The 27996-nt window shown below is 42.7% G+C and overlaps 1 protein-coding gene across 2 annotated transcripts; it reads left to right on the top strand.

Moving 5' to 3' along the window:
* On the top strand, positions 1-27996 carry msh2 (mutS homolog 2 (E. coli)). 2 transcript variants are annotated; one of them, XR_008565557.2, is made up of 16 exons: positions 1-294; positions 533-681; positions 1021-1305; positions 1954-2100; positions 9977-10126; positions 10858-10991; positions 14490-14689; positions 16504-16613; positions 16710-16833; positions 18754-18904; positions 19010-19107; positions 19370-19615; positions 19680-19884; positions 19961-20208; positions 24742-24879; positions 27449-27587. XR_008565557.2 is itself a non-coding variant. In XM_054749282.2 (16 exons), exons 1-16 carry the CDS (start codon positions 87-89, stop codon positions 27906-27908), a joined length of 2808 nt encoding a protein of 935 aa, XP_054605257.2. In that variant the 5' UTR covers positions 1-86; the 3' UTR covers positions 27909-27996. The 2 variants fall into 2 exon arrangements, 1 of the variants encoding a protein (XP_054605257.2); XM_054749282.2 differs by lacking the exon at positions 24742-24879 and adding an exon at positions 27732-27996 and having other exon boundaries at positions 27449-27624.

Genomic DNA, 27996 nt, shown 5'->3' with positions numbered 1-27996 from the left:
TTCTAACGTTCTAACGTTTCCATGGGAACAGAGCTTGTGGCTACGCAACTTCCTGTTTGGCTCCGTGTTTGGCGGGATTTTCCAGCATGGCGGTGCAGCCGAAGCAGAACCTGTCCATGGACAGCGCGGCCGAACACGGCTTTCTGAGCTTCGTTTTCTTGATGCCGGAGAAACCGGACACTACTTTTAGGATATTTGACCGAAACGACTATTACACTGTTCACGGGAAAGACGCCATATTTGCTGCGAAGGAGGTTTTTAAGACGAATGGGGTCATCAAGTATTTAGGTTCAGGTAAACATGGTAACCGTGCACCAACAGACTGGGTTAAAGCTGGTAGGAGGCCACAGTTAGGATATAGCAAGCTATGCTAGCTCTCTGTTTAGTACTAGTAAGATTACATTTGTTTTTAATGTGTACAACGCTGTAGAAGAGTACTCCGATGGATTTTAGTGCGTAAACTGTCTAAATGACTAATAATTAAAAACGTGCGATGGATTTCATCCAGTTTGTTGGCTTGTTTTACCAACAGGAAGTCGAAAGCTGGAGAGTGTGATCCTGAGCAAGCCTAACTTTGAAGCCTTCGTGAAAGACCTGCTGTTGGTGAGACAGTACAGAGTGGAGGTGTACAGGAACCACAGCAAGAGCAGCAAGGAGCAGGACTGGAGGATCGAATACAAGGTAACTGTCCTGGGACTGCAGCAACATGGGGAGGGTCCAGTTCCAGGTACGGGAGGCTAAACTAACTTCTGAGGGACAAACATGATCAAAATAGTCTTTTTCTGGGTGGAGCTTTTAGGAGCAGAACATTTGTCATTAGTGGGTTCATTCAGGCCCGGTTTGCAGCATCCAGTCTCACTCAGTCATTTGTGTCCAGTATTCATTAAATAATGAAAAGAAAGGAGTGATTCTAAACAACACGTAATGCAGAGACATGAAATCAGAGATGTGCACATATTTCAAATGAAACATACTGCACAGAGAGTAAGACATTGTGCTTCTTTCTTTCTCCTAACTCAGGCCTCTCCAGGGAACTTGACTCAGTTGGAGGAGGTTTTGTTCAGCGGGGGAACCGGAACCGAGGGCTGTGCAGGAGTTGTTGCGGTGCGATTCGCAACTGGAGCTGATGGACAGCGTGTGGTTGGCGTGGGCTACGTGGACGCAGCACAGAGGACTATGGGAGTGTGTGAATTTCCAGACAGTGAGATCTTCTCCAACCTTGAGTCCCTGCTTGTCCAGATCAGCCCCAAAGAGTGTCTTTTAGCTCAGGGGGAATGCAGCACTGATGGAAACAAGCTGCGGGAGGTATGTGCTGGTGAGACGTGTCGGTTTTACTGCACTCTGCTCATGTTTCTGTTTATTTGGTAGGCGCTTTCATCAAACGTCACTTATGAAAATACATGTTTTGGGTCTGTATGCAGAAAGGCAGCAGCTGGAGTTTGATCCTGCATCCAAGGCAGCAGCGCTTCCCTAGCCTGGCAAGCCAGACTAAATAAATGTATTATTTAGTCTGGCCACGCTCCATTGACGGCTCTCGGTTGTGGGGCGGGTTCTACCGTTGTCTTTCAAATGATCTCCGCATGCTACTGGACAATGAATGTGACATACTCTTGTTTCACTCTGTTGCATCATCCCACCCACCAGGCATATAGAGTGCCCTGATTGGCCCACAAAGCGGATAAAGCTCTGTGATTTGTTCACTAAGCAGATAGAGCACTATGATTGGCCCACCATTATGGACCAATCACAGCTCTTTATGTGTTTGAAACCCCTCTAGAGAGCTGTGATTGGCTAGCCAGAGTCCTGGTAGGAGCTGCGGAGGTTCCAATGGAGCATGCCTAGACCATTCTTTGCAAAGCAAGAATTTGGTCCAGTTCACTAGGCTAGCGCTGCCCTTCATGTGCCTTCATCTTTAACTGTAAATGTTCCTAAGCCTTTGTTGTGTTGGTGCAGGTGGTGCAGCGTGGTGGTATGCTGGTGTCTGACAGGAAGAGAGCTGAGTTCAGCAGCAAGGACATTGTTCAGGATCTCAACAGGCTGCTGAGATCTAAGAGTGGAGAGATGGTGGCGAGCAACACACTACCTGAGCTGGACAAGCAGGTGACTTTTACACTGATAATGACCCAGTACAGTTACTCAGCTGGAGCATTCTGACCAGCATCAATTCAGATGAGTCCAAATTTGTCGATATTTTAAAATCTGATCATGCATGAAAAGTAGATTAGCATCTACTGAAAGAGTTCACATGATACATAAAGTCTGCAAGGTCTCAGCTTGTGATCAGACTTCTTCACAAAGTCTGTTGTGGACCTCCTGATGATAACATCAGTCATCCAGATCTCACCAGACCTCCTCAGCATGCCAGGCATTACATCTGAATAGATTTCTGATGATATGTTAGTCTGTTTAAACTAAAGCCTCTGATGAGTGTACAGCTGTACTTGGAGACCGTACCTCTGCTGAGAGCTGCATTATTCTGAAGCAAAGCTATTTATTTAGTTTTTGTGATGCTAATGAGTATTTAATTGACCTAAAGCAATACACTTCTGGGATTTTATAAGTGTAAAATATAAAAAGAGAGTATGTGCTAAATGCATTCATTTATTTTTGGCTTTGAGATTCCTCCTTAGAAGAAGAAGAAGAAAGTATCATTTCTATAGCGCCTCTCAAGGTAAAAATCACGAGGCGCTTCACAAAAACAAAAATGTAAAAATATAAAAAAGAATTTAGAAAATGGTTAAAAATATATTTAAAATGAGCAAAAAATAGACAATTGTGATTAAAAAACAAAATGTTAAGAAAGAGAGAGAGTGAACAGGAAAGAGGGAAATCAGTGGATCCTGAGGAAGGTGGAATAGGTGGGGAGAGCAGAATAAAGAGAGAGTGGTGAAGAAGGTCATACAAAAGCCAGCTTGAACAAGTGAGTCTTCAGCTGCTTTTTAAAGGAGACCACTGAGTCCACTGATCTCAGGCTCAGGGGGAGAGAGTTCCAGAGTCTGGGGGCCACAGCAGCAAATGATCTGTCACCTTTGGTCTTTAGCCTGGTGTGCTGCACAACCAGTAGGCTTTCATCACTGGACCTCAGGGACCTGCTGGGGGTGTAGGGACTAAGAAGATCACCAATGTAAGATGGTGCTTGTCCATGTAAGGCCCTATAGACCAGAACCAGGATCTTGAAATTAACCTGAAGTTGACTGGCAGCCAGTGAAGCTGGAGGAGAAGCCGGGTGATGTGGGTGTGTTTGGAGGACTTGGTCAGAAGCCGAGCACAGGCATTCTGAAGCACCTGTAGACGGTTCAGGGAGGTTCTGCTCAGACACGTGAAAAGAGAGTTACAGTAGTCTAAGCGTGAGGAGATGAAGGTGTGGAGAACTGTCTCAAGTTCAGAGCGGGATAGAATGGGACTCAGCTTAGCAATGTTCCTGAGATGGAAGAAGGAAGAGCGAACAAGAGAACTGACATGAGAATCCAGGGTGAGAGCTGGGTCAAAGGTCACGCCAACATTCCTGACAGAAAGTTTGGTGTGAGAAGCAAGCTGACCAAGAGAGTCTCTGACTTTGGGAACCAGCTTGTCTGGGTCACAGATGAGGATCAGGTCCAGCAGGACCAGAACAGAACAGTCCCCTACATCACTGTGGTTCAGAAGGTCATTAGAGACCCTAAGAAGAGCTGTTTCAGTAGAATGAGCTCTACGAAAACCTGACTGGAAGCAATCATAGATGTTATGTTCATCAAGAGCAGCTGTGAGTTGTTTAGCCACAAGCTTTTCCAAGATCTTGGAGATGAACGGAAGTTTAGAGATGGGTCTGAAGCTGCTATGGAGAGAGGGGTCAAGACTCAGTTTTTTAAGAAGCGGGTGGATTACAGCGTTCTTAAAGTAAGCAGGGACCTGACCGGAAACCAGAGAAGCATTAATAATGGAGAGCATGCTGGGACCGATGGACTGAAAAGCACTTTTACACAAAGATGAGGGTAAGATGTCGAGGGGGCATGCAGAGGTCTTCATAGAGTTAACTAGTTTGGTTAACTCAGGCAAAGAAACAGGAGCAAAGCTATCTAGGATGATGGGCCTGGTTGGAGTCGGGAGAGGCAGCGATCAGGCTGAAGGAGAGATGCTAGATCTAACCTTATTGACTTTGTCCACAAAGAAAGACAGAAAGTTCTCACAGTCTGCAACAGAGTGGATGGAGGCTGTAGGAGTGGCAGGAGAGACGATGCTGCTGATGGTGTTTAAACAGCACCTTGGGGGTCCCTTTGCTCTGGGACACCAGGTTGGAGAAATAGGAAACCCTAGCATCTCTGACTGCAGAGTTAAAGGATGTCAGAAGATCCTTTAGGTGCAGCAGATGGACGTGGAGATGGGTTTTCTTCCACAAACGCTCAATATTTCTGCATTGGCACTTCAGGCTGCAAAGGCTGTCATTAAACCAGGGAGTTGGGTTCACTGCAGGAACTGATCTGGTTCTGACAGGACAGATGTTGTCCAGAATGGAGAGGCAGTGCTCGTTAAACTGAGAAGTTAAGGAATCTGGGTCGTTATCAGAAGAACAGGGGGGATCAAAAGCAGCAGAAACATTGCTAGCTGTGCTCTCATTAAGAAAACGAGAACTAACCATACGGCGAGCAGGAGGTGGGGACGCAGAAACTGACAAGTTAAAGAAAATGCAATGGTGATCTGAAATATAAACATCCTCAGGACAAACACTGTCAGCATTTAGACCCAGGGTAAAACAAGGTCCAGAGTGTGCCCCCTGTTGTGTGGGGGGCCAGAAACATGCTGGGTAAAGGTGAAGGAGTCCATAAGGCTGGAGAAATTCATGGAAAAATGATCAGAGGGATCATCAACGTGGATGTTAAAGTCACCAACAATCACCAGTCTGGACAGCTTCAAAGTGGAGGATAGAAAGTCACTAAACTCCTGAAGGAAAGAACTGTTTGGACCAGGTGGACGATAAACTACAGCATAGAGCTGAAACGATTCCTCGAGTACCTCGAATAATTCGAGTACAAAAAATCCTCGAGTCAAATTCTCTGCCTCGAGGATTCGTTTAATTCATATTTAATTAATTCATGGCTTTGCAAACGCACGGGGTCATGTTTCACCCAGACCGAAATAAGTGACGCACATGCCCACTGGACTGAATGCACACGCGAGTAGCGAATATAACTTAACTTTCTCTTAAGCTATGGCGGACAACTTGTACCCCGGTGGAGTGAGAAAAAGACAGAAAATGTCAAAGGTGTGGGACCATTTTTCATGTCGTAAGGCGGAAAACGTAGTCCAGTGTAAATACTGTAACAACATGGATTTAGCCTACTACAACACCACATCCTCCGTGCTGCAGCACCTGTAAATGTCACTTCTGCAAGGGAACTCGGAGCCTCTACAAGATAATGCTTTTTAGCCTGTATTTCTATATATTCTGCAGGCACTGTGCGACTTTTTCGTTTGTAGCACTCAGTTTCAGCTCACACCATACATCTGGTAGCAACACGTCGGACTTAAAATGTGCTAAAAATAGCAGTTTTTACACAACACGTCGGACTTTTTATTGTGTTGTTGTCCGTTGTCCCTCGGGGTTTCTGCAGGAGGACACGGGTATTTATGAGTGGCGGAGGAAAACGAAAGAAAGTAAATAAATGTTTTGTGATCAGTATAATTTGACAAAACCACAGCAAACATGCTTTCTCGACAATCCTTGTTAGTGTGAGAAAAAAAAGTGTAGAAATTAAAACGGACGTGTGTTAATAGGGAAACAGCCGGCGAGCTGTTTGCGCCGTGAGCGGTTCTGGTTCTGTTTGGGCCGCAGCCGCTCGCAGCGCTACTTCAACAGTTATCCTCCTAGTTATTGTCTGGCTTGCAGGCTAGCAGATTCTCGCACGAGGAGAGAATCGGCTCAGGTTGTATACTTATTTTTTGCACAGGCATTTGTTTACTGTGAAGTAAAGTTGAAGTGCTGAAGTTATGCAAACTAATTTTGAATAAAACTTGAAGAATAACTGGCAATTGCTTGCTCATTTTAAGAGGTCTTTCATAATTATAACATGCTATTTGATATCAAATCAAATCACTTTTATTGTCACGTCACATGTGCAGGTACACTGGTACAGTACATGCGAGTGAAATTCTTGTGTGCGAGCTTCACAGCAACAGAGTTGTGCAAAAATACAGTAATGTAAAAACAAGTAAAATATAAAAATGGCTAATCTAAGTATACAAATGAATAAAGTAAACAATAAGATAAGAGATATAAAATGTACAGAGGTTGGTATGTGCAAAACAGTGGCATTAATGTACAGTATGGAGCGTGTAATGTTGGAACTTGGTGGAGCTCGCGACGAGGCAGCCATACTCGGCGCCATCTTGGCTCATCAATATATGATATAATGGTTTACAAACACAAAAGAGTAATTTATTAGAGTACTCGATTAATCGAAAAAAAGATTCGATAGAGTACTTGATTACAAAAATATTCGATAGCTGCAGCCCTACTACAGCACAGTAGAATGGGTCCTTACCATCTACATACATATATGGACAATGGGTTTCCATAGACTCCAACAATAAGTTTTTGTACTAAAATGGGAGGTGGCCACCACCGTCATTTTGACCGTGTCACAGGTTCCGTCAAGCCCAGACAATTCCATAAAAGGGAAGAGAGGTGGAGCTGAGGGTGGGGCTGTAAGGCTGGGATCAACTGACGACACCCAGTCGAACTAGCTACAAGCTAACCTGAAGCTAACCCAAAGCTAATGCAGAGGTGGGAACTAAGCTAACGGAGGTAGCAACCTAGCTACAACCGGAGTTAACTGTGCACAACACCAGAGCTTCTGAGTCAGAGATACGCCGGGCTGACCGCTGGGTAAAACCGGGTGGAACACAGAGGTCTCCGAGACCTCCACAAGCCGGCAGCCGCACAGCAGACAAGCACCGCTGCAATCTGAGATGCGCAGAGCTGCCGCTGGGGAGAACCGGGTGGAAAGGTTTCCATCCCAGAGCTCCACAAGCCGTCAGCCCGCGCAGCACACAGAAGCCGCGATCAGACAGAGATGCACCGAGCTGTGGGGAGGGGAGGACCGGGTGGAAAACAGAGGTCTCCCGAGAGCTCCACAAGCCGATAGTCGGAACCCAGCTCCACCAACATGTTATATTTCATCCCATTTTCTAAAGTGCAGCATTATGTTAAATGCACTGGGTTTGACCCTTTTACATTTAAATTTCATGGTTAAACAGTACATGTTAAAATCTAAGCTCAGCTCAGCAGTGACCTAAAATACATAAATATATTTTTACTTACCGTAAAAAATGAAGTGGAGACTCCTTGGACGCTCTATTAGTGCAATTAATGCCACAGCAAGTCATTTTGTCCAACAATTGCACAAAAAATATCCAAAAAAGAATACACAAACACAGAGACTCAAAATGCCGGAGCAGTTTCCAAGCCAGACCGAGGCTCTACTGAGGCCTTTCCACGGAGCTAGCTCTGTGGTCACGTGGGTCGGATGCTCATTAATTATACAGAATTTTAGGCTTTTAATACACTTGAAACAGAAGAGTGAGAAAAAAATTCACCCCCCTCAGAGTTGTCTTGAGTGTAAACTAGATAATTTAAACCAAAAACATGTTCTGGTTCCAGGCTGTAAACATGTTTATTTCTGCTGTGAAAATGGTATTTTTAACATGGGAGTCAATGAGGATTTGCTCGCTTCTGACACCAGCCCCCAGCGGATGAGGGTGCAACTGCAATTTTTGGTACTTCCGGGTTGAGACCAATTTCTGAGCTGCATTGTGGGGGCTTGGTCCTTACGCCCGACTTTAATCAGCTGCAGTTCAAAGGAAGCAAAGTGACCAGAGGTTGTAGAGCTACATGGAAGATGGTCTCTGAAAACAACAGCTAGGCCTCCACCACGACCAGAACCCCGGGGCTGGCTAAGAAAAGAATAACCACTCGGGCAGAAAATCCAGGTTTGTAGAGAGAATTAAATCATTGAGCAGGAAGGACTTATTGTTAACAGAGTGGGTGTTTAATAGAGCCATGCTGAGTGAGGTGGAGGAATCAGAAACTACAGAAACAGCTGGAGTTAGAGGACGTAAATTAGCAGAGTTAGATCCACGTTGTTTATAAAAACCACTTATGGAGGGAACAGGAGGAGAAACCATTGAGGAATGAGGATAAACCGACCTTAAAAAACTTGGACGGAGAAACCGCGCGGCAACGCGGCCTGGCGGGAATGCGGAAGTGTCGCTCAAGTCGCCAAACAAAGGACAAGAAGCTAGAAGATCATGCCGATGTTTACTAGATAAACCACGCTTTAAGAGAAGTCTTATTCTCACCTGGATTCCTGCTCGTTTACCTCTTTTCCTCCGACGTTTTCCCGGGACCGGATAAACATCGCTGGAGGCGTGCTGGTTGGGATAGTCGTTTGGCTCTGGGCCAGTGCGCCACTCAGGTAAACAAACAGTGAGGTACGTCCTCGGTGCAGACAGGAGCAAGGTGGAAAGGAGGAGGTTAGTGGAGAAAAGTTTGGCCGGTGACTGCGGCTAAGCCAAGCAAAAGCGCCATCTTGTTACCAACCGGAAGTATATCACCTCATTTATAAATTGTGTGACTTAATCTATTCAACTGTTATGTAATTTACTGATAAATGAGGGTGAGTTTTATGGTTTCAGCATCGTTTCAGATCGGCGAGGGGAAGAAACACCTTGTGAGGAGGCTTGGGCAGTATTACGGTAATACCGTATACAACACTGTTAAAAATAACAGCAGTATCAGTGACAATACCGTCAAGGAAAAATAAAAAATAAAAACTGTAGTGCAGTTAAGAAGAAAATAATTAAATGTAAAAAATAATTTAATGTGTAAAAATTTATTTTAATTTGTAATTTTTTTTTTTATTTATTAATATGTAATGGCTGACTTTTAAAGACATTCCATAAAGTTTTTGAACATGACGTCATCGTCTGACAGCATGGAGGGAAGAGAGACCCACCAAGAGAAAGACGAGGAGAAAGATGGCTGGTCTAAACAACTTCTTCAGTTTGGAAGTATTTCGGGTTCCAAGCAAGAGAGCCACGTTCCCCATCAACGAGCGTTCCTCGTGCGATAAAGATGTGACGATGAGATGCGGTCCTGTCAGCACTGCAGAGAAACACTCCAGAGCTGAAATAACAGCCTATTTGAAGCCTGTTATTCAAGGAGACGACGAATCACTTTCCTGGTGGAAATATGCTGGTTATCTTCCCCAGATGTTGTTACTTGCCTGAAAGCCTGCGTAACTGTGCCACAAGCTCACCATCGATGCAGGTTTTCAGCACTGCAGGGAAAGTTGTCGGTCCATAACGTGCAATGCTGTACCTGGAAAAGGAAAAATGCTGTTTTTCTTGGTGAAAAATCTTATTAATATACTGCCTTTTTAAAAATGAAAGGTGTTAATATTATTATGTACGTTTATTGTTTCAGTAATAAATGTTTAGGATTCAGTTTCTGAATGGTGAAGGTAATGTCATTTGAGGCTTATGTCATAATTCTTAATCAGTAACGGTAGTGCCGTACACCGTGGTAAAATGTGGACAAATGGACAAAGTTTAACGGAATCAAAGTTTGGATGCCACCCAAGCCTACTTATGAGGTTTCAGAGACAAATTACTTATCTAGATGGGTCTAAAACAATTCAGTGCAAATATGCATTTTAAATTAATGGATAGTTGATGCAATCAGGATGATGTTTCAGTCTGTTTATGTTTTTTTAATCCTAAATCACCAGAAAAATCCAGTTTTTGTAAGAATTAATTATAAGACAACATTTATATTAATTTGGACATTTACATCTTGATCTTATTTTTATTTGCCGTAAACGTAATGACATTTGTATAATGTAACCATTTCTATAAAGGTCAAGCTGCATTGGCCTCATTTGAACATGGTGCGATTAAACACAGGTTTGATTTAAGTTATCACCTGTGGCTTCATTCACAGGTGGCCATGTCGTGTTTGGCTGCAGTGGTGCGTTTCCTCGAGCTGCTTTCAGACGAGTCCAACTTTAACTCGTTCAGTCTGACCACGCTGGAGCTGGGTCAGTACATGAGGCTGGACAACGCTGCTGTCAGAGCTCTTAATCTCTTCCAGGTCGGTGATGTATCGATGACAGTTGTGTCGTTGGCATGTTTTTGTGTGTTTATGAGTGATTAAGATGGACCCTAAATGAAATGGCATAAACATATTCGCATAATCCCAATTTAATCCACTGACTGCTGTGAACTTGTCAAATAACAAAATGTCTTCCGTAACTGACAACAAATCAATGATCTAATAAAAAATCTGTACATTTTTGATCAAATTACATTCATGATCAAATCTGACCCCATAGCAACAAATGTGTCACATCTGATGAGCTCTGCCTCTTTAACAGGTTTAGTGTTTTGCTCTAAAACTCTTTGTATTAGGTCTTATACGTGTTTTCTGACCTCTTGTAGACGATCTGAATAGTGCAGGTAGCAAGCTCCGATTTTGTTTATTTATTAATGCTGTTGTGTTGTTATCATGGACGTAATTTTCACTTTACAGTATGCACTAATGGGAAACGGGCTTCAACACAAACAGTTGTTTTCTGCTTGGTCCTACAGCTCAACCAGTGTCAATTTAATATAAAGTAATATTGTTTTTGGACGGTAAAAAGTGCAGGGGTCAAAACTTGACTCTGGAAAAAGTGGGGGGGGGGGACACGTCCCCCCTTTCCCCCCAAAAAATTACATCCATGGTTGTTATAGAATTTATTATAGTCTGTTACATCAATTTTTATTAATATTTGTTATTGTATTTGGCTTCAATGAGCTATCTGTTTGAACAATCCCCTCCAGGGGTCTCCTGATGACACCAGCGGAGCTCATTCATTGGCCGGTTTGTTGAACAAGTGCCGCACTCCTCAGGGTCAGCGGCTGGTCAACCAGTGGATCAAACAACCACTCATGGATAAAACCAAAATAGAGGAGAGGTAATGACACTTTTCATAATTGGTTGCTGGTCAAGTGAGTTTGTTTCATGTGATGGCAGTTACTCTTGAAGACCTTGACACCATCTTACCCGAATAGGTTAAACTTATCTCTGGCAAACAGAAAGCTCCTTGGAGGTTCACTTAATCAGTTACCAATAAGAAAAGGTAATGCAGGAAAGCTGAATGCAAATGGAGAAAATGTAACCTACCAGGTTACTAACTATAAACCCTTCAGAATGCAGCTCCACACATACAACTCTTAATTGACTCAGTCATTAGTGATATTAACCATTCTCATATTCTGTTAGCCACAGTCAAGAGGCTAACTAATCTCCCAACACAGTAAGACCCTGACTACATATCCCAAACTTTGGCTATGTTCACACACTGCAGGTCTTGATGCTCAATTCAGATTTTTTAATTAAATCAAATTTTTTGTATGGTTGTTCACACTTTACTGAAATGCTCTCAGTGTGAACGGTTGACAGCCCCAAAATGACCCGCATGTGCAGATGACAAGAAGTTACACACAGGGGAGTTGGAACCAGTAGAGTTGGAGTTAAAAACCAATAGCTGTCACCACACACTGGTTTGATGTGGTGAAAATTGTCCATTTGACCCATCCTCGTGGGGAGAAGTGAGCTGCAGACACTATTGTGCTCGGGAACTATTTGGTGGTTTAACCCCCCAATCCAACCCCTTAAAGCTGAGTGTCAAGCAGGGAGGCATTGGGTTCCATTTTGAAAGTCTTTGGTATGACCCAAGATTTTAACTTCGATCTCCCTTTCCCAGAGCAGACACTCGTCCACTAGGCCACTGAGCTGTTGAGCTGAGCTGTGATGTGAAGGACTTCACTGACAGTTCATCCACAATTTCACTATCACACCAGTCAAGTCTCCCATTTTGGGCTGGAAACGGGTTTAAAAACTATAAACTATTTTAATCTTTATTTCTTCCCGAATTAGTATTCACCAAAAATTTTCCAGTATTAAATTCATTCATGGATGTTGGTTCCAACCTTATCTCGAAGACAGAGGTTATGTTGTCCCTACTGGTGATCACAAACCAAAGTAGATCACCGTGACATGTGGGGTTCCCCAAGGCTCAATTCGTGGACTGCTGCACTTTAATCTCTACATGCTCCCTCTGGGTAGGTCAAACACAAGAACAACGTTGTCTTGTCATAATTATGCAGATGACACCCAGATCTACCTTGCTCTACCACCGAGTGACTGTGGCCCTCTAGACTTACTTTGTTAGTGTTTGGAGCAAGTTAATGATTGGATGCAGTCAAACATCCTCCAGTTAAACCAAGACAAGACTGAAGTTATTGTCTCTGGAAATAAGAAGGATAGGATGGAGGTTATTTTTCAACTTGGCTCATGAAGAATAAAGACAAAGACCAAGCTTAGAAATCTTGGTGTCATAATTGATTCAGACCTCAGCTTTAATGATCACATTAGCATTTTATCATCTTCTTCAAATAGCACCTCACCTTTACACCAGCAATATGTGCACAAGAATAATTTTTGTTTTAAACTCTCAGTGACACACTTTGCGGGGTGTGTGTGTGTGTGTGTGTGTGTGTGTGTGTGTGTGGGGGGGGGGGCATTTAATTTTTCTTGGCGTTTGGAAAAACATCCCCTTTATTTGACTTTCTGCCCCCTTTGTTTTGGTCCAAGATCATTACTGGGCTGGCCCTATTAAAAACGTTCTACACCCCTGCTTAGTAGACTTAATGAAGTATTTTTAAGCCAGTATAAAAATGACTGAAACACAAATTTACATATTTGGCATTATTGACCAATATCTTTGATTTAATTTATTTGTTAAGAACATCAAGATGCACTACAGTGAACAATATAATAAAGTACATTTTTCTAGTGCAGAGAGGAGACAAGATAACCCATAGAAGCACTGATTTGATCTAATTTCAGAGAAAAATAAAACAGGTCAGATGCACCAAATAAATGAAATTACTAACATGAACTCAGGAATCTGTTTCTTTGCTTCATTGTTCTGTTACTGAAAATATCACTAATGCGGATCAAAGGTGATACACAGATGAATGCATGTCTTATTTATTATTTGGAAATGATTGGGTATGGTTTACATCAATACATTATTTTAAATCTGAAATTGATATGGATCGATCAGAAGTTGATATGTGTATTATTTATTTGAAAACTATTTACAGAGCAGCCTCAGAATTGAGATTAAATATTTTTATCACAATAGTAAAGAAACTATTACAGAACAAGTTTTTCAATAAAATCAGAACATGAATATTTAAGTGCATGAATTAATACATCTGAACTCATGCAGTAGGAGCTAGGAAATATGAAATACTAGAACCAGACACAACTTTTTTTTTTATTTGATTAAACTGGAGTCCGCTGGAGTTTTTGACAATTAAAATTGCGCCCACATTTTCTAAGTTAGACACATCTCTTTTAACAACGGTTTCTGCTTCAGCCCTCTCCTCCCTCCCCCTGCACTGCGGCCGCAAACTCACTGATGCACCTGCAGCCTCTCAGAGTTGCTGCTGCTCTAAACATTAAAATAATTATTTCATTTTCTGTTCCTCACTTCTGATTACCTTCAATGGTGTCTGTTTGTTGCAACCACCAGGCACAAAAACTAACTTGTTTTTATTTGACTATTTTTTCTGTCCTGCCTGTTTATCATCTTCCTGCATCTCCTCTCAATCCTAAAGAAAAACGGCTACCTGGGTTCATATATATTCACCTCATGAGTTACCTTTGAACTGCAGTTCTAAAAGATCTACCGACCGCAAAAACAGCGGAGTGCGCGCCGGCCGCACCGGTGAGGTGAAATCACCGGAGAACAAAACAGGTGATGTGCTCCGCTCCACACATCAGGCACAAATAATAGAAAACATAAAAGGAAATGAGCCGACATGAACGATCGCGTGTTAACTTTGTTTTTGAGGTGGCGACACCTAATTTGATAATGTTACTGTAGCCATGCTCAGGACGCAGATGTCTGGAGCGCGTCAACGATCAGAGCGAACAATTTTCTAGGGGTGGCCATGGCCACCCCTGGCCACCCCTTGGGGGCGCCCTTGGCCCCAACTCTAGTAACTTTTAAGTAAAGATTGAAAACTTTCCTGTGTTCATCAGCCTTCGAATGACTGTTTCTTATGCTGCACCTTCTGCACTATAACTGCTCACCCTTTAACTTTGTATTTTTTCTGATTCTTATATCTGAAATTAATCTGTGTATTCAATTTGATCTAAGTTTATTTGTGTATTTCAATCGTGCTGTCGCATTGATTTTAATGTTTGTGCTATTCCCGTTAATGGAAAGCACATTGAATTGCCTCTGTGTATGAAATGTGCTAGACAAATCAAACTGCCTTGTCTTGCTGCCGGTATGATGGTTGTGTGTTATTTAGTGACTTGAGTGTTAAGATGGTTCTCAACTTGATGGAGAGTCTTCTGAAAGCCTCAGGGTGTTTTTGTTGCATGTGCCCAGGCTGGACCTCGTGGAGAGTTTTGTGTGCGACTCTGAACTGCGGCAGACTTGTCAGGAGGATTTGCTGCGGCGCTTTCCAGATCTTCATCGCATGGCCAAAAAGTTTCATCGACACTCTGCTAGTCTGCAGGACTGCTACCGCGTCCACCAGGCTGTGAGCCAGATCCCTGCCCTCATCATGGCCCTGGAGAGATACACAGGTTTGCAAAAACCAGCAGACAACATGGTCATTAGCCCTGTTTTAAGGTTTTACTGGAACTTACTGTGTGTGTGTGTGTGTGTGTGTGCGTGCGTGCGTGCGTGCGCGCTTACTTTAAGAATGCTGTAATCCACCCGCTTCTTAAAAAGCTGAGTCTTGACCCCTCTCTCCATAGCAGCTTCAGACCCATCTCTAAACTTCTGTTCATCTCCAAGATCTTGGAAAAGGTTGTGGCTAAACAACTCACAGCTGCTCTTGATGAACATAACATCTATGATAGCTTCCAGTCAGGTTTTCGTAGAGCTCATTCTACTGAAACAGCTCTTCTTAGGGTCTCTAATGACCTTCTGACTCACAGTGATGCAGGGGACTGTTCTGTTCTGGTCCTGCTGGACCTGACTGCAGCCTTTGACACTGTTGACCATCACCTGCTACTGGAGAGGCTGGGAGACTGGGTAGGCCTATCAGGATCTGCTCTGGAGGGGTTCTCCTCTTATCTCTCTGAGCGCTCCAGCTGAAAACTCACTTGTTCAAGCTGGCTTTTTCATGACCTTCATCACCACCCTCTCTCTATTCTGTTCTTATTCCTCCTTTCCCGGGATCCATTGATTTTCCTCTTTCCTATTAATTTTCTCTCTCCCTTTCCTTACATTTTATTATTATTATTTTCTCTTTTTAAACATATTTTTAATCATTTTTTAAATCTTTTTATACCTAATTTTTTTTTTTTTTTTTTGTGAAGCGCCTCCTGATTTTTATCTTGAGTGACGTTGCATAAAAGATCATGTTTATCTTCTTCTCTGTGGCTGTCTCTAAGTTTTGGTCCTCCACCACCTCCCTCACTCATGGTTTCCTGCAATGTTATGTGCTGGGGCCTCTGCTCTTCCTCCTCTATCTGCTTCCTCTTCAGCACATCCTGAGCTCCTTCAAAGGAATCTCCTACCATCTTTATGCAGATGACATCCAATTGTACATCTCCTTTAAACTCCATGAGATGTCTAAGCTGCAGCTGTTACACACCTGCTCACCCCGGGTTTCCACGGGAGCCGTCAGCAGCACGTTACTGCAGCAGCACGTCTTGCTCGCGTAAGCTGCTGCTTGGCCCTTCCCACGAGACGCGAAGCAGCAGGGGAGCAGCTGTCACCGACCGAGCACAAAGTCACACGAGTGACTTCGTCAGTAAACACAACAACAAGCAGGAGAAAACTACAACATGGTTTGTGTTTTATGTTCTGTCCGTTTTATAATCGCCAATACGGACCTGAAAAACAAAGGAGACCGCTAGCTAGGTGATAACTTCTCACGGGGCCGCACAGTTAGTAACCTTTTTTAAAATTAAAGCAACCGGAAGGCAGTACGTTCTTTATTCTGAAAATCTCGGGAGCTTCTCCCCATTTCCGCGTTCGATTTCCTGTCTTTCCTTCCCCAAAAATGTCGAACTTGACCCGTTTCAGAGGCGTCGCGCGTAGAAAATAGAACCGGCGCGTAAAGGCCGCGACATGCTGCTCCTGAGACGCGGCCGACTCGCGCTGCTGACGGCTGCCGACGGCTCTAGTGGAAAAGGTTCTGTTGACCACAGTGGTTCCTATGAGCAGCTATGACGTGCTGCTGCAGTAACGTGCTGCTGACGGCTCCCGTGGAAAGCCGGGGTTAGACTATTAAAACCTGGATGGCTGGGGGCTTTCTACAGCTGAATGAAGATAAGACTGAGATCCTTATCTGTGCCCCAGACAAGCTGGTTCCCAAAGTCGGAGACTCTCTTGGTCAGCTTCCTAACCCTAACCCATTTTCTTTCTTTGTGTGTGTGTGTTGTAGGCAGCTACCAGGTGTTGCTGCAGGCAGCGTTCACCACCCCTCTCAGAGACCTGCAGACAGACTTCCTAAAGTACCAGGAGATGATTGAAACCACACTGGACATGAACCAGGTCCTTATTTTTATGTGTAAATATTAACATGACTGTGATTTAGTGTTTATTTGTTCTAAACATGGTTTTCTCGTGTGTTTTGCATGATGAGTGTAGGTGGAACACCACGAGTTCCTGGTGAAGGCTTCGTTTGATCCAGTTTTGAGTGAGCTCAGGGAAAAGATGGATGTGCTGGAAAAAAGCATGCAGGGTGTACTGAACAGTGCTGCCAGAGAACTGGGTGATTACGCACGCACGCACGCACACACACACAAAGATAAAATGCAACAATTAAACAATTTGAGATCATAGAGCTTTTCTAAAAGTGAATTACTTGTCTGATGTGACTGAGAGCTCTGTGACTAAAATCCTCAGCAAATGGATCTCACCATGCGGCTGTCATGTGCTGTAATGTATCTAAAGCTGTAAATTTGACTCCCTTCGGTCCGTGTGAATATCGTTTCATCACCAGGAGCTGGATGTGGACACTCGCGTCTTTCATTCAATTAGATTTGGTGTGTGTGTGTGTGTGTGTGTGTGTTGCCCAGTCACTACATGTGTTAAAACATTTTTTAATTAAACAAAACATCAATGTGTGGAAAAGCCTTAACTATTAAAGAGCAAGTCACCCCCTACCAGAGTCTTACTTCACTCCCACTTTATGTTTGAAAAATGCAACAAATGCTGTTGCCTGGCAGACCGAGAGGGCACAGCTGCTAACAAATACACCCAAACAGGCTCACAATAGCATTGTGACATCATAATGTACCAGCTAATGTTATAGTGTACCTCTTAGCCAATAGCAGTGGCAGTTTTAAATTCAAATGTAGTGCAGAGTTTTTACCTGAAGATGGCGCATCACAGACAGTTTTAGGCAGAATATTTAAATTTTAATTGAGATGCACTAAAGTGCCAAATTATTGACTACATGTGTCTACAGCACAGTTAGACACTCGTTTATATAGTTTATAGAGGGCTAGCTTTAGCAGCAACAATCCAAGGTTTCTGAGGCATGGATCGTACATAATAGATAGATAAATCCCCTGTGCCGTCACCTGTAGGTTTTTGAAAAGCTGAATTGAAGTCCAGTGGACAGCACCCACCACCATCTTGCCCGTGTCTTGTCATTCCTCGAAAAAACAAAAATGGAGCTGAGAGGTTGGTGGCGCATGATTGACACCCACCAAACTCTGAGCCAATGTAGCTACTGGCTAACTGAATCTAACAGAAGTTGGTTGGCGCTTCCAGCCAGAAAACCACAGTTGAGCAGCTCTGCTCCCACTGACTTCTAGGCTGTAACACTTTTAACGTTAGACCGAGGCTGAAGCCTTCCCTGGAGCAAGTAGGGGGGGAACAGCCGCTAGTGCAGATGGCCCTTTTGCTACTTGTCAAAAAGACACACCCCTAATTCATTTCAAGCTTTAATTACATCTAATGGATGAATTACAAAGTAATTCACCCCCCTCAGAGTTGTCATGATGAACCAGGCTGTAAATTATATTCATTCCAGCCACGAAGTTGGCATTTCTAACATGGGAGTCAATAGGAACTTGCTCCTTTCTAGAGCCAGCCCCTAGTGGATGAGGGGGGAACCTCAATATTTTTTCTGTGTTGGATTCACTTTTGGCAGGTGGAGTTTCTCCCTTGGTCTGAGAAGACTTCTGCTGGCTGATGCTATACATTGTGGTCTAAAGTCATTTGTCCTCATCTGTCCAAGGAACATTCTGTCTTTCTATAACAATACAAGATAGATTACACGATATATTACGATGCTAAATCCAGATGATATTTACAATAATCAAGACTGAATTTAATTGTAAAACTCAGGCCAGATGCTTCCAAGTGTTATCACGAGATCTCGTTGTTCTCAGACTTTATTCAAGTTGACTGTTATAAACCTAGAAACTTGTACTTAAATGGTGCTCAAAATAGTAAAACTGTCACAAGTACAGAGCTAAACGTTCATGTGTCATTAACTGAGAGTTACTCCAAGTGCTAACACAATTTAATTCTAAAACCCTTCACACGTTAGGTTATAGGTGATACACATTACTTAGGTATGCTGGGCCTTAATAATTACTAATAAATTTCTCAGTCATTATTGATTTAGGCTCAGCAGAATACTTGAAATGCATCTGAAGCAGCTTTTTTAATTCTGCAGGTCTGGATGCAGGAAAGACTGTGAAGCTGGAGTCCAACGCCATGTTGGGTTTCTACCTGAGAGTCACGTGCAAGGAGGAGAAGACTCTGAGGAACAACAAGAAGTTCACCACACTGGATGTTCAGAAGAATGGCGTGCGCTTTACAAACAGGTTCGTCTCACTGTGTCACATGTCTGAAATCAGCACAAGATGAGTCAACCATGATTGTCAGCTGAGTGCCTGACTTTGGTTTTGCCGTTTTTCGTGCGTCTGCAGCAAGCTGAGTTCTCTGAATGAGGAGTACACCAAAAGCAGAGAGGAGTACGAGGAGGCCCAGAACGCCATCGTTAAGGAGATCATCAACATCGCCTCAGGTGCGGATCCCCGTCACATGCTGCCCACTGTATTGCATCAGCATGGTATTTGCTGATGAAAGCGATCGTTTGTAAAAGTCTTTAAACTAATTGATTTCATTGTAATTTCCTGTAAAGGTTATAAAACAGTGGAGTCTTTTAAAGTTTTAATAGGAGTTAGCGTTGGGGAGGTTTTGGTCTTTCATGTTCGCGCTGCCCCGGTCTCATGGCAGAGACCATCTGTTATCTGTTAGATGATGTTTTATTGATTTCACACCACCAGGTTATGTGGATCCCCTTCAGACGCTCAACAACATTATAGCTCAGCTGGACGCTGTGGCGAGTTTTGCCGTGGCATCCGTGTCTGCCCCCGTCCCGTATGTCCGCCCCCGTCTTTTGGATAATGGCTGTAGGCGTCTGGATCTGGTGCAGGCCAGACATCCCTGCATGGAGACTGATGCAGACACTGCCTTCATACCCAATGACATCACCTTCGTCGAGAGAGAGAAGAGCTTCTATATCATAACGGGTAAGAGACACTGCAGAACAGCCAGCAAGAGAAGGCTTGATGGCTAACTTCCTCTTCTCCACAGGACCAAATATGGGTGGCAAGTCCACGTTCATCCGGCAAGTGGGTTTGATTGCTCTGATGGCTCAGATTGGCTGCTTCGTGCCGTGTGAGAAGGCGGAGCTCAGCGTGATTGACAGCGTCCTAGCTAGAGTGGGAGCTGGGGACAGCCAGGTGAAAGGAGTGTCCACCTTCATGTCTGAGATGTTAGAGACAGCTGCCATTCTCCGGTAAGACCGTGATCAAATCTCCAATAAATCAGTCACGTAGACACACACATTGTCATTCTCCCCATCGTCCCTCCAGCTCGGCCACAGAGAACTCTCTCATTATCATCGACGAGCTTGGCAGAGGAACATCCACGTATGATGGCTTTGGGCTGGCCTGGGCCATCAGCGAGCACATCGCCTCTAAAATCGGCTGCTTCTGCCTGTTTGCTACTCATTTCCATGAGCTGACGGCCCTGGCGGCGCAGCAGCCCGCCGTCCACAACCTGCACGTCACCGCGTTGACATCACACAACACGCTCACCATGCTGTACAGAGTCAAACCAGGTTGGACCATTGATGTTGATTTTCTGCACTTTCTTCTAGCAAATATTTTTTACTATAGTTTTGAAAAGTGGAGAACAGAAATATGACGTTTGATTATGTTTGCCAATTTTGATTTGTACCTTGCTGTTTGTCCCACAACATCCCATCTCTACTTTCTACAGCGTACACTGGACGTCCTCCTAATGATGAGATAAAGTATCCATAAAACATTGAATTTATTCTGCACTAATATTATTGTGTATATTAAAAGATTAAAGATTAAAGTCCCATTTAGTCGTCACACACACACACAGATGTGTGGTGAAATTTATTCTCCGCATTTGACCCATCCCCTGGGGGAGCGGTGAGCTGCAAACAAGCTGCGCTCGGGAACTATTTGGTGGTTTAACCCCCCAATCCAACCCCTTAATGCTGAGTGTCAAGCAGGGAGGCATTGGGTCCCATTTTTTCAAAGTCTTTGGTATGACCCGACCAGGAGTCGAACCCCTGATCTCCCGATCTCAGGGCGGACACTCTACCACTAGGCCACTGAGTCGGAAATCAATATGCAACAATTTCCGCTCTTAGCATATCATTACACCGGAAATTACACACAGTTTCAGTGTAAAATCCCAGGTAATTTTCAAAACAAAAGTCATTTGCAGCGATGCAATTTCATACCTATGTAGTGACATCAATACAAGTGACCTAACCGCTTATATACTCCCAACATCGTTCCAGAAGTGCAGTGGTGTGTTTTTCATGGTTTTAATCCTGGCAGTGGAGAGGAACAACATGTATTTATTTATTTAAACATAATTTTATACGGAGGAATTACCACTTGAGATGAAACATCTCGTTTTCGAGTGGGTCCTCCTTTACAACAAAAAGAAGAACAAAAATTAAGATCAAGACAGCAGAGCAAAAATCAAAATTAAAACATTACAACAATCATTTACAGACACACACACACACACAGACACAGACACACAGACAGACACACACACACACACAGACACACACACACACACACAGACACACACACACACACACACACACACACACACACACACACACACACACACACACACACACACACACACACACAATACTTCACCCCACACAACACGGCCCCAACTAACAAGGACAAAACAAAAGCAACAGCCAGTTGAACGAATACAATTAGTGACATAGACAATTATTCCTGAAGATGATCAACCAGAGCCCTTCGAAAAGTTGTGAATGATTGTAAACGACCAGTAGATAAAGGAAGATTATTCCAATCACATGGAGCCTTAAAACCAAAAGCATGCTTCCCTACCTCTCTTTTCACTCTAGGAACAACAAAAAAGATCTGGTCATTATGCCGCAGGCTGTAAAGTGAATTATAGGGAATTAAATGTATTTTAACATAATTCAGATAATTAAAGTAAAAAGTTATAAAAATGAACTGAAACCAGTGAAACTCCCGACAGCAGGTGCGAACCAGGACAACTGTCAATACATCACACTTCGATGTGTCCTAAATGGACATTGAAGAACAAAACAACAGAGACTATTATAAGTAACATCAATAGAGTGCAAGCAGGATGAAGTGTTCTGATAGATAATGTCAGCAGAGTCCAGAATAGGCAGAAGCAACTGTGTGGCGATTCTTTTCCTAACCAGAAAGTTAAAACAATTATCAGATTGATAGAAGATTTTAAGATGAGAATAGAATTTTTTTGTAGTTGATTGTATATGTGTTTTAAAGGATAAGTCAGGTTCCAGCCAAACACCAAGATATTTTATGGTCTCCGTGGTCTCCAGAGGAGAGGAGTTGAGGAAACAAAGCTTCAGGTTTTTTTCGCCAATATCTAGGGCTTTCCTATGAAACAGAGGTGTGAATCTTCACTTGTCTTTCGATTCGATTACGATTATTGGGTCAACGATTCAATTCGATTCGATATCTCGATGCATCACGATTATTTCATATCGATTTGTTTTCATTGATAAATAGAAGATGTCAGATAATTGCTTTTTATTATTATTTTTTTAATCAAAAACGTAATTGACACAACCTGCCATCCCTGAAAAACTCTCCTTTCACAACAGGTTTGGACAAAACATTTTAAACTTTTAAGAAGATTTAACAAAGTAAAAACATCCATTTCCTCGTTCAACACCACACCTCAGGCTGAGAAAAACACGCTTTGCAAAACCTCACAAAATCTAAAAAAAATACAGAAAACCTACAGGACACATAATGTAATAATAAAATACATAATGGGTTCATATATGAGTGTTTAATGTCTCTGAGCAGCTCTAGAGTCAAATATTTATGCCACAGTTCAAGGGTGTCAGAAATAACACCAAATGAAATGTTTGACTTAGTTTTTTTTTTTTTTTATTTGAACCCAGTGGTTCATTTCTGAAATGTTGGAGAATGAATCAAGTTCTGTTTGATGCAGAAAATAATAAAACGTAAAACAACTTATAAACTTCCAATAATATTTAAGATGTGTGTTTTATTCTTTCTGATAATAACACCAGCAGAATGCTGTGGGCTGGATTAGGATTAAATTACCCATCTGATGGATCTCTTTCACTAACCAGCTAACTACAAACCTTTCCACTAACCTGTCCTGTGGGACCCTCACCATGTAACCCTCATGTCCATGCTGTCTCTGGAGGAGCAGATAGGAAACAAGACCTCCTGTAACCTAAAATGAACCAAAGCTTCCTCCCAGCTTCTCTTTAAGTTGAATTTAACATTAGTTTATCATCATGAAACAAAAGAATAAAGTGGAACAAGAACTTTTTTTTTCTATTTCTCTCTCCTTTTAACTTTTCTGCATCCCTAAATAAGAGAGACAGATGATTACGCTGCAGCCGCCGTCATTGACCCCGTCCCCTCCCCAAGACCGGATCTCCCGGTATCACAACACTCGGTCTGACTGAGCGCTTGCGTGTTTGGTGCATCGGTTTGGAGGAGCGTCCTCCGATCCTCTCTCTTGTGTGAGCAGACAATGTCTCCCTCTCTCAGTTGCTGTGCGAGTGAGCGCGCCGCGTGCCAACCCACTTAATTAACATAATTCACCGCCCATATCCAACAGAACCGGTCGGGCTGATTCGGTGCCGGTTCGGTTTCAGGTTACAACTCTAGCGCTCAGCCCTGCAGTACCACATTAAGGCGGAACCACTTAGTAAATGTGGAGGACGCTCTGACAGATTTAGATGCTACGCTGGTGCCGCCATTAAAAAAACAAAACTACATTTCACTGTAATCGATTATGGCGTACTTTTCTACGATGCAGAATCGTTATGTCCGCATCCCGATGCATCGATTATTTGATTATTTTCCTCAGTTCTATGAAACAGTAAGGAATGTGATTTGGACTTAAGAAGAAGTTTATTGGCCAACAGCCACTGCTGAATAGAATTAAAGTCTTTTTGTAGCGAAAAATGTATCTCAGTGAGAGTTGGCTTACCACAATAGATAACGGTGTCATCAGCATAAAGAAGAATATTACAGTCTGTGCAGCACAGGGGCATATCATAAACATAAATAGAAAACAATAAAGGTCCTAAGGAAGAACCTTGAGGGATGCCTTTAGATATTCCCGTAAAATTTGACTGACAGCCCCTGTACAACACATACTGGTGACTATCATTGGATATTTCATTGTCAACTATCATATTATTTGATATTAGACTTACCTGCTAAAGGGTTGACTCCCTTCCAGAATTGCTTTGGGTTACTTAGATCATTTGATAGGATCTCTCTATAATAATTAGCTTTAGCATTTGTAGTTTGGGTTATGCATACATTTCAAAGTCTTTTTTATACCTCCCAGTCCTCAGGTATGTAGCGTGATGAATGGTCCATTTCTGGCCTAAAAGACCCTGCTCTGGTTTGCTCTGCTCAAAGCAAAACCAGAAGTTTCTGGCACAAACCTATTCCACAAGATATGGGCCAAGGCCACTCATGCTTTGCTCTTATCTAAACAGTTGCTTCTCCGAACAGCAGAAGAAAGAAGAGAACTCTTTCCCTTTAAATAATAATAAATCAAATAACTCTTTCTCTATTTTTAATAAGCTAATCAAACAAAGTGTTAGCCCATAATAAAATGTGAACCATTCTGTGAAATGACGATGTTTATGATCAGTAGTATTTTAATAAGTAATATAACTTTAAACTAGCTGCACTAGACATTCTCATCCACGTTATGCTTAAAGTCACATGACACATTTCCTTTTTCTGATCCAATCAGAACCTTCCAGATCTGACGCGAGGCGTGGTTTTGTTGGTGCTTGGTAAATCCCCTCTTGTTGTCCTTTTTTTTTATTCGACCGTAAATCAAAACATCCAAATTATAAAACTATGCCCACGTCATCTTAACTGCAGTTCAAGCGTTCTAGAGAAGTTATCGGAGTGGCCAATCCGTAACTTTCCTCTTCAGCCGAAAGAACCTAACGACAAGCTGGATTAGATCTGTTGCATGTTCCACCTGCTGCAACGGTTCCTTTCAGAATAAAAGGGGCTAATCACTACCCCTTTTTGGGTCTCGCTAGATGCCAATAAACTGTCGTGACCTGGGAGTATCTCAAGACTGGTCTGGTTGGCATCCACCGCTTTTCTATCGGCTTCGGTTCCAGAGAAGGTCAAGCTGGACCTCGACATTCCTAATCTAACAGGGACTTCCGCAAAGGGTACGTAGGCCGACAGAATGGCGTCTCAGTGTGTGTTATAAATCTCCAAACCAAAGCTTAGAGCGAAACATCATCTTCATTCCCATCAGAACTAATCGTTTCTCCGGATTTGCTGGTTCTGAACATATTTCACCCATACACCATCCTCAGTCTTACTTCACCTTAGTTACACCATACACCTAGTGTTTAAAGTTAGTCTTGTTTAATTTGTTTAGTAATAAATCTAACTTTTTAAACTTGACTCTCTTTCTCCTGTCTCTGAGTTTATACGAAGTGGTTACATTAATCCCTGCAACAAAAAATTCCAATCTTCTGGTTTAAATTATCCAATGATCCATAAGATTGATTTCATATTTTCTATGGAATCTCACATTTAATGGTTCATCAAATAATATGTAAATTTAATCGTTACAGGTAATTGTGTATGTTTATGTTTAGTCCAGGCCCTGTCCCTGGTTTTAAAAAGATTAATGAGCTCGCTATTAACCCAAGGCAGATGATGCCCTTTAACCTTAATAGATTTTTAAGGGGCGTGTCTATCTATAACCGCCCCTACTTCACTATAAAAAAAGTCCCAAGCAGCTTCCACATCCGGTATTAATAATAATAATAATAATAATAATGCATTGAACTTATATAGCGCTTTTCAAGACCCCCAAAGACGCTTTCACACACTGCTAGTGATGGTAAGCTACTTGTAGCCACAGCCGCCCTGGGGAGGTCTGACAGAGGCGAGGCTGCCATTTGGCGCCGTTGGCCCCTCTGACCACAACTAACACAGGCAAGTTGGGTGAAGTGTCTTGCCCAAGGACACAACAGCAGGATACCCCTGGCGGGAGCTGGAATCAAACCCATGACCCTCCGATCATGAGGCAACCCGCTCTACCACCTGAGCTACTGCTGCCCTAAGTCTATACCAGTTAATCCTTAGCATGTCATTGATAAATAAGTTATATTGAAATCGTTTCGTTTCACGAATCTTTATATATTTAGGAGAAAGATGAGGAGTAGTAATTTTCCAAATGAATTGAATAATGGAGTGGTCACTGAAACGGTCAGAGAGAACACCAGAGGTCATAATTCTGTTTGGATGAGAAACAAGAATCCAATCAATGAGAGATTTAGAGTTTGAGCTAATTCAAGCAGACTCAGTGATTATTTGTGTCAAATTAGCCCCATTAACCATGTTGCGTTCTATATGTGTAGAGGGATCATTCCAGTTTAAGTTGAAATCCCCCATCAGAATAATCTCACTTGAAACTCCCAGTGATGAAACCATAGCTAGGATGTTACTAACAGACTCTAGTTATGTAGATGTAGGTGGTCGGTATATATTACCAATAATTAATTATTTACATGAAGAGTGAACTTCACAAAAATACCTTCAAAAAGATCAAGTTGAACATCAGGAATTATTACCTGTGAACTCAAGTTGGAGGAGATAAAAGTAACGACTCCGCCTCCACTGGATCCTCCGTCAGCCGTGTACACTTCATAATTATCAAGATGAATAGCAGAGTCCGTGGTACTATTAATAAGCCAAGTTTCAGATAATGTGATTATATTAGGATTGTTGTAGCATAGCCAGGCTCTAAGCTGTTCAATTTTGGGGAGTAAACTACGAATATTCAAATGGATAGCATGGAGACCTTTACCCATACATTGTTTTTATTGTAATAAATAAAAATAGAACTAGCTGACATTATGTAGTAGAAGTCAAGAAGGTGGAGAGGTGAACATGAGCCAACATCATACGCACACACACACACACACACACACACACACAATCATTCTCTCACGAATAAACACACAAAAAAGAATAGTAAACTAGGCAAAGCTTCTTTCGCTACCCTGAGTAAAGTACCATTGAATTTCTACCAGCAAAAAAATAAATAAGTAGATTAAAAAAAATTGAATAAACTTGTTTTATAGAATAACTGAATTTCAAGAAACCCAGAGGAAGATAAACAAAACAGCATATATTGATAAACTAAGGTCAGCAAGCAAAGAAGCATGGTATCATTATTTATAAGATAACCAAATTGTAAACAATGTCTTTTCCTTTCCTCTCCATTCCAGTAACTTAGCTTTCACCACCACAAAGTGACGGTCATATATGATGTCATCAAACAGCGATATCAAACGTGATTTCCTTCTTTTAAGTTTAATGGCGGACGGCATAAACTCGAGGGATTTTGTGATCTCGTGCGTCGAGCGAGGAGCACACTGGAGTAGCCGCTTCGTGGCTGATACTCACCCGGTGTGCAGCGATGGTGGCGAGTAAACCTTTCCGCTGCTGTTCCGCTCCGCTGATGCTCCAGTGTGCAGTAGGGGTAAGATGACCCCAGATGTGTGTCTGATATCTACATCTACAGTCAGCTGATGCTTCATAAACTCTTAAAGCAAAGTGACAGGGAGCCCACTCACCAGCACATCTGTCTTTTCTTTATTCATGTTTGTGCACTCTTATGTGTTTTAAACCGTTTCTCATTTTATGAAAGTTAAAATACACAATTGGCTCATTTGTTCTATTTAAGTGAAAAATCTAACACACCCCAATTGTGTTCAGGTGTGTGTGACCAGAGTTTTGGGATCCACGTGGCTGAGTTAGCTTGCTTCCCTCTGTCGGTGCTGGTGGTGGCGAAGGAGAAGGCGGCGGAGCTGGAGGAGTTCCAGGAACCTGCAGGAGATGTCATGAAGCAGGATGAAGAGCCGGAGGCCAAGAGACGACGGACGGACAAACAAGTAGGACTTTTTGTTTACTCATCAGTCCTGCTTTAGGGACACAAACTCTGAACTTGAGAATTCCACAGAGCGTTCAGGGTCTTTTTAATGTGCTGCCTTCTGTTTAGGTGGGAGAAAACCTGATCCAAGAATTTCTGCAGAAGGTGAAGTCACTTCCTGTTGCCACCATGACTGAGGAGGAGGTGAAGGTGGAGCTCAAGAGGTTGAAGCAGGAGTTGGTGGCCAAGAATAACACGTACATCAGTGAGCTCCTTTCTCACTGCGTTTCTGGTAAAGCTGTCTGAATTTGACTCGCTGTGTTCTGATCTACTGTAAGGAACAGAGCGGCATCTCCTACACTGTCTAGGTTTCTAATAAAGAATTTGTCTTGAA

The sequence above is a fragment of the Nothobranchius furzeri genome, chromosome 16, assembly GCF_043380555.1.
Source record: "Nothobranchius furzeri strain GRZ-AD chromosome 16, NfurGRZ-RIMD1, whole genome shotgun sequence".
NCBI classification, from domain to species: domain Eukaryota; kingdom Metazoa; phylum Chordata; class Actinopteri; order Cyprinodontiformes; family Nothobranchiidae; genus Nothobranchius; species Nothobranchius furzeri.
This window is presented reverse-complemented; position numbering and strand designations above follow the sequence as displayed.